General features: G+C 32.6%; 1 protein-coding gene and 2 long non-coding RNA genes across 3 annotated transcripts; 2 read left to right on the top strand and 1 right to left on the bottom strand.

Annotated features, from left to right (window-relative positions):
* Positions 1-318: 318 nt before the first annotated feature.
* Positions 319-1,211, bottom strand: LOC139430069 (uncharacterized). The gene is made up of 2 exons (XR_011640635.1): positions 496-1,211; positions 319-394 (listed from the first exon to the last, which is right to left on the bottom strand). It is a non-coding gene; the product is annotated as an uncharacterized lncRNA (long non-coding RNA).
* A 2,165-nt stretch (positions 1,212-3,376) lies between these two features.
* On the top strand, positions 3,377-3,983 carry LOC139430068 (uncharacterized). The gene is made up of 2 exons (XR_011640634.1): positions 3,377-3,806; positions 3,908-3,983. It is a non-coding gene; the product is annotated as an uncharacterized lncRNA (long non-coding RNA).
* Positions 3,984-5,797: 1,814 nt separating this feature from the next.
* Positions 5,798-7,156, top strand: LOC111414986 (uncharacterized). The gene has a single exon (XM_023046458.2). The coding sequence runs from the start codon at positions 5,873-5,875 to the stop codon at positions 6,977-6,979; it is 1,107 nt and encodes a 368-aa protein (XP_022902226.1). The 5' UTR covers positions 5,798-5,872; the 3' UTR covers positions 6,980-7,156.
* Positions 7,157-7,855: the final 699 nt, after the last annotated feature.

Below are 7,855 nucleotides of genomic sequence, written 5' to 3'. Positions count from 1 at the left end.
GGAAAAATATTAAGAAAAAAAATGTTGAAATAAAACTTACATTTTCGTATAAACTAAAAGTGTCAAAAAAGATGCTAATTTAAAAATTCCTGGAAGTCGTATTTATTGAAATTAAAGAATGAGACTTATTCTAAGTTAAAGCTCAAAGCTTTCTCTTTGAAATGATATATAATAATTGTTGGGTTGGATTGGAAAAATATTGAGAAAAAAAATATTGAAACAAAACTTACATTTTCGTATAAACTAAAAGTTAAAGCGTAAGGGTTTATTTGATCCATGATCGACCAGTTTTTGATAATTGAAAAGAAAAATCAACTGTACTTTTTACTGGTTTTAAATTTATTAATCGTTTTGTCTTACATGTTTCGATAACAAGTTATCATCTTCAGAGACGCTACAAAGAATTAAATTATAAATTATACTGGTTTTAAAAACATGTGGGTTAATTAACGAAAATGAATAATTCTATTTAAAAAATAACTAAAAAATACTTACTGCGTCAAATTTAATTAAGAAGAAACATTTAAATTAAGGTTCAACGTGAATACAATTAAAGATCGGGGTGTAAAACTAAAATTCTTGTTTGTAATTTGTTTTTGGTGTTAACATCTATGCTGTTGTTGTCGAAATAAAACGTAACGTGAACTTGTTCTTAATCGATAACGGAAAGAAAGAGAGATGTAACTAACTGGTTGTACCACTATTGTGAACTCTGTGTACGAATTAAATTGGTTTTTAAAAATCAAAATCACATTCATATCAAATATATTCTATGTTAAGATCAATAACTTAATTTAATCTTATATTATGTGTTCATTATTGTGTTTCCTACTTTCATTTAACAGATCTAAATGTCGATGAGTTTCAAAATGAAATATTTTCCAAAATGAGATAATATAAAACGAGAAATAGGGAGAAGAAAGGGGGGGGGGGGGGAAAGGGAAAAGGGAATGTTTGGTCGTAAGGATCCCAAAAAGTGCGAAATTGTGTATACGTACCACCTACACAAAGTCCTCTGCAATTTGGGAGGTTAAGGTTAAGGAATAGGAAAGGGGTTTATCAAGGATTTATAGAGTGGAGTCTTAAATGTGTGTATCTGGTCGTTTAGACATTCGATATTTTGATTTTTGGTTCGACATTTATCTATCTCATATGTTTCTAATAAGTTGAGCTTAAATCCTTTATTCTGTTTATGGAGTAGTGTCAAATTTTTATTAGAAGATTAACAATCTAAAAGAGAGGAAAAATGATATATTGACTAATAAAGCGAACATTACCAGATATTCAAAATCCTACAAATTCCACCAAAAAGTTACAAATTTATCAAACATTCAATTCTCCACCGACGAATGGAACTTACTCAACAAAGGACACAAGTATGCAATAAAACCACAACTACAAGACACAGCAAAACTGGCCATCGATTTAGAAGTCGCTGCTAATAAAATCCCAGGAGAAGAGAATTTAAGAAAGGAATTAATAGAAATCTTGAAGAAGAAAGAAAAGGAAAAAGTTCCCGATAACCAAAACAACAACAATAAACAAGAAATTAATACGTTGCGTAAGATTAAGTATAAAATCCGATCAAATTCATTAACAATTACAAAGGCAGATAAGAATGCAGGTATAGTAATTTTAGACAAAAATATTTACAACTCAAAAACCCTAGAGTTTTTTGAACAAAACAACTTTGTAGAATTAAATAAAAACCCCACAACCGCATTTCACAACAAAGTAAAGAAACAGATAAAAACATCACAGGAATTTCTTAAAGAACAAAATATTACAATATACAATCTTATTCCTATGAACCCTAAAATACCATTAGCATACTCACTCGTCAAGTTACATAAACAAAACCTACCTATTAGACCCATAATATCTTCATTGGATTCAAGTACATATAAAATATCCAAATTTTTACTACAAATATTTAAAAATGACATACAATTCAAACCAAAATACACCATAAAAAACAGAAACGAAATCATCAACACAATAAAAAACACCACATTACCAGTAGATTACACTATTTTATCATTCGACATAACTAATCTATACACCAATATTCCAATTACAGAAGCATTACTACTAGCAAAAGAGTTAATTAAAGATAAATTCAATGATACAAATACTGAACATATTTACAATTTTTTAAAATTATGCACAGAACAAAATTTTTGTCAGTTTGATTGTAAAATTTATGAATATAAAAAAGGTTTACCTATGGGCTCACCACTTAGTGGGTTGCTATCAGATATTTTCCTCAATAATTTAGAAAAAGAAATTTTAAATACCAATAATCCTAATATCTTACTATGGCGCAGATACGTCGACGACGTACTAATCATCTGGAATAACAAAGACCTAGACTCAATTCATTCTTTCTATGCCTACATTAATAGTTTGCATAATGATATTAACTTCACAATGGAAATTGAAGAAGATAACAAATTAAATTTTCTAGATCTCACCTTGACTAACAACGCTAAATTAATTACTTTCGACATTTACAGAAAGCCGACGCAGACAGATTCGGTCATTCCCAAAAATTCTTACCACCACAAAAACCATAAAGCTGCAGCATTTTGGGCTTTCATTTACAGATACTATAATACACCTCTTTCAAAAGAAAGCAGAAATAAAGAATTAGACATAATCCATAATATAGCCAAAAATAATGGATATACAGAATCAGACATTGAATATATCATAAAAAAATATAATAAAAAACAACAACATTTAATTTCAACAAGCTTACAACAAACAAACATAACTAAAATCTATCGCTCAATAAATTACCCGGGCAATATTGGTTATTCTATTCGTAAAACTTTTCTTAAATATAATGTCAACATTTCATTTAGTAACAATAATACCTTGGGAAAAATTTTAATTAATGCAAAAGATAAATTACAAACACTTGAACAGAATGGTGTATATAGATTAGAGTGCGACACCTGTGGTGCAACATATATTGGAGAGACCGGTAGATCATTGAAACAAAGGATTAAAGAACACAAAAATAACCAAAATTCCAACTTTGGTAGACATATGATTATCCATAACCACGAATTTGACATTAATAAAAATTTGACACTACTCCATAAACAGAATAAAGGATTTAAGCTCAACTTATTAGAAACATATGAGATAGATAAATGTCGAACCAAAAATCAAAATATCGAATGTCTAAACGACCAGATACACACATTTAAGACTCCACTCTATAAATCCTTGATAAACCCCTTTCCTATTCCTTAACCTTAACCTCCCAAATTGCAGAGGACTTTGTGTAGGTGGTACGTATACACAATTTCGCACTTTTTGGGATCCTTACGACCAAACATTCCCTTTTCCCTTTCCCCCACCCCCCCCCTTTCTTCTCCCTATTTCTCGTTTTATATTATCTCATTTTGGAAAATATTTCATTTTGAAACTCATCGACATTTAGATCTGTTAAATGAAAGTAGGAAACACAATAATGAACACATAATATAAGATTAAATTAAGTTATTGATCTTAACATAGAATATATTTGATATGAATGTGATTTTGATTTTTAAAAACCAATTTAATTCGTACACAGAGTTCACAATAGTGGTACAACCAGTTAGTTACATCTCTCTTTCTTTCCGTTATCGATTAAGAACAAGTTCACGTTACGTTTTATTTCGACAACAACAGCATAGATGTTAACACCAAAAACAAATTACAAACAAGAATTTTAGTTTTACACCCCGATCTTTAATTGTATTCACGTTGAACCTTAATTTAAATGTTTCTTCTTAATTAAATTTGACGCAGTAAGTATTTTTTAGTTATTTTTTAAATAGAATTATTCATTTTCGTTAATTAACCCACATGTTTTTAAAACCAGTATAATTTATAATTTAATTCTTTGTAGCGTCTCTGAAGATGATAACTTGTTATCGAAACATGTAAGACAAAACGATTAATAAATTTAAAACCAGTAAAAAGTACAGTTGATTTTTCTTTTCAATAAACTAAAAGTGTCAAAAAAGATGATAAATTAAAAATTCCTGGAAGCCGTATTTATTGAAATTAAGCAATGAGACTTGTTCTAAATTAAAGCTCAAAGTTTTCTCTTTGAAATGATGTATAATAATTTTTGGATTGGAATGGAAAAATATTAAGAAAAAAAATGTTGAAACAAAACTTACATTTTCGTATAATCTAAAAGTGTCAAAAAAGATGATAAATTAAAAATTCCTGGAAGCCGTATTTATTGAAATTAAGGAATGAGACTTATTCTAAATTAAAGTTCAAAGCTTTCTCTTTAAAATGATGTATAATAATTGTTGGGTTGGATTGGAAAAATATTGAAAAAAAAAAGGTCGAAACAAAACTTACATTTTCGTATAAACTAAAAGATGCTAATTTAAAAATTCCTGGAAGTCGTATTTATTGAAATTAAGGAATAAGACTTATTTTAAATTAAAGCTCAATCCTTTCTTCTTAAAATGTATCATTGTATCATTTTTTATATAGATTCTTTCTTGTATAGTAGAAAGTACCGACAGTTCTAAATGCGCCAAATAGATTAAAATGAGTGTTTAAAACTACCGGTACTTTAAAGCACCATCGGGATAAAAAGGGTTAATAATTTCAATAAGAGATTCTTAATTATTTTTATTCTTATTAAAGTAATAAAATGAGATTTTAATGGGATTACACCACAAAACAACAACAACAGATTGTTTCAAAAGGTCCAAAGTACTCTCGGCAATATGTTAAAATCATTTCCCCTATCCTACATAAGAGCACAACGGGGACCCCGTACAATTAAAAACCTTTGGACCATATGCGCACAAACCACCATAAAGTTGACAGGTGCCTTATTCCCCGATGCAACACATAGAGTGAATCCATCCAATTTAACCCCTATTTATCCGAATAGCCAAAGTATTTATAAGAACCATTCGATTCTGCTTTAGTAAAAACATCTCCACCCTTTTTGAAAAAATCATTTTAAATCCTCGGGTCATACATCACGTTATCTTTCGGCGTTAATAACGCGTCCATCGTGCTGGGGAAAAAGCACGAGAATCTTTTCGCGCCGCCAACTTATGGTGTGAGTTGGCAAACATACAGTCCGGGTTTCATCAATCATCGCCCGTAATGAAAACGTAATTTGCTGAACGCCTTTTGTTAGAGAGGGAGCTTATTAATTGCCGGATTCATTTGCGAATCAAGCGTGCTGAGATTTTTAAAAGTTTCTTTCGTCCCGTGTTAAGTGGATCATTTATAACTGATTTTTAGATTATTGATTTGGGTTTCTAAAAGGGGGATTAATCTAAGTTCAAAAATGATATATATAAAGATTTTTTTGAATTAATTTCTTATTATAAGTTTTGAATGCAGGTAAAATCTGGTTGAGAGAGGGGAAAGGGGTTAAGGAACGTCAGACCAAAACCGTGGAAAACTGCGTTCCGTCACATTTTGGAGCTGGTGTACAGTGAAAACCGTATTGGGTGAACGTATTTCGAAACCACGCCCTGCGCGAAAGCTCCATTGGCCTGAAACTACCCCCTTAACTTAAATTCACCCCCTATAGGGTGGATTCGACCGGGTCGTGAGTTCTCAGGATGCCCGCCCCAACAAACTCTTTGTTTCCATCCCTTTCTTTAACCAGCCAACTCGGATATCGTCCCCTTTGTCTGGCAAACTACCACCGGCGAACGATGTAGGAAGGGGCACTAAACATTACAATATTTAGACAGGGCAAGTATGTTTTTACACATTACGTATTTTCGCCTCGAGGTGAACACATTGCGCGAACTCTTGACTTCATCTCCACTCGTTAACATTTAGATAGTTAGAACGTGTAGTATTTGTGCTGTGCGAAACCATGACAATGGACGTAAACAATCGTAAAAGTGAGATTACGATGAAAAATGAAGAACAAACCCAAATTAGTACCAGTAAGTCCCCAACGAAGCGATCCTTTGACGTTGCCTTCTTAATGTTGCCCGATGAGAAGCTGAAGCAGAAACAAAAATTCTCCAAAGTGATAGATTACGAGGTCATTACAAGCAACGAGGAGATGAGTAGCTTTAACAACAACGAAAACGACTCAGAAGATGAAGACATCGAAGTGGGTAACCCCGATTCCCCAAAAATTATAGACTACACCAAGTTACCCTCGAAATATATAACGCAGAAGCAGCAAATCTTTGATGACCCAAACTTGAGTAAGCCAAAACCAGAAACAAAAATCAAAAACATACTTATGTCCCCAGAAAAATCGGCCTTCACCAAAGTAAGTCTCACAAAAGAAATGAGAATGTCGAGCTCCCCCAACCTATCAATCAGCCCCGATATAGCTTATCAAAACTCCTTAAGCCCATCCCCACCAATAAACAGAAATTACCAAAATTTCCCATCAAACATGATTCCACCAAATCAAATCTTCAAATCGAACTCATATCATCACAATTTCATCCCGGAGAATTTCCCGCAATCAACAGGCGGGTTAGAGCCTCATTTTTTGATGAAAACCAATCACCAAGAACTACAAAAAATCAGACCGATGATGTTGACTCAATATCGCCCCGATTATTACCACCAAGTCCCTAACCAAGAAATGTTAAAATTAGCCCAACCAGATTTAAAATTTTCTTCAGAAATGAGACACCCAGCCGCCGCTATCTTAACATCCCTCCTCCCTCCATCTTTAGCCGCGTTATCTTTACCGGCGCAAAACGTTTGTGCGAAATGCAACATTTCATTTCGAATGACGTCCGATTTGGTGTATCATATGAGGTCGCATCATAAGAATGATTCGGGTGATTACACTAAACGAAAACGGGAGGAGAAATTAAAATGTCCCGTTTGCCAGGAGTCTTTCAGGGAGCGGCATCATTTAACGAGACACATGACTGCTCATCAAGATAAGGATAACGATGATGAAGAAATTGGGAAGAAAAATAATTTTCCTGTTGGTTATAATAAGTAAATTGTAATTATTACACCTAAAACGAATTTGTTGTTGTTTTTTCTTGTAAATAATTTGTAAATATGTAAATGTATCTTAATCATGTTGTTATCGTGCAATACCATTTATGTATAAAGGATAATTGTAATAGCGAATATTAAAAAATTAAGGTTAATAAAAAAAAAACGAAAATGTGTAATAAAGCAATAAATAAAGAGAAATCAATTTCGAAACGTACTTTTTATACATATTCCCCACGCTTTATACCATCGTCTGATGAGGTAAGTGTAAACGATACGGAATAACGACGTTTTGCCGTTCCCTCTGATTTAACGCAATTATTTAACCCGCTCTCTCTCTCTCCTGGAAACAATAGGCACACGGGGGAGGGACACTGAAATCAAGAGCCGCTCATTTCGCGAGCGTTTTAAAGAGTTAATGACGCGCAAACCTCGCGATAAGGCGCCTCTTGCACTTGGTAATATTCGACAATGGCAGCGTCGCTGTTGTCTGTTGTAAATATTTTAATGCATTTTTATTTCTGTACGAGTGAGAGACGATAAGCCGCGCAATGTTCTCTTCCAAATTTTATTATCCTTTTTTAAAGCTCTTTCCAACCTAAAATGTTAGTGATGAAACATTAAATTAAGTTTTTGGTTATACAAAAAATTGGTAGATCATAGAATTTGAGTGTTGTTTCTAGTTATACAATTATGGAATAATTAACATGAGATAAGGCAACGTGGTTATAGATCTGCATTGTTTCTATCCCTGTATTACTGAAAGTAGATGACTTCGTCTCCAATTATGATTATCTCAGCGCACCATCTCTTCTTAAATACCAGGGATGAGTGATAGATCTCCTGGCATTCATGTAAGAGACAATCCCAAATGACC

This window comes from Onthophagus taurus, chromosome 6 (genome assembly GCF_036711975.1).
Source record: "Onthophagus taurus isolate NC chromosome 6, IU_Otau_3.0, whole genome shotgun sequence".
Lineage (NCBI taxonomy): Eukaryota > Metazoa > Arthropoda > Insecta > Coleoptera > Scarabaeidae > Onthophagus > Onthophagus taurus.
Note: the sequence above shows the minus strand (reverse complement) of the source record. Positions and strands in the feature narration are given on the sequence as shown.

Coding starts and splice junctions, on each gene's coding strand:
- LOC111414986 (XM_023046458.2), top strand. CDS start 5,873: ATGACAATGGACGTAAACAATCGTAAAAGTGAGATTACGATGAAAAAT.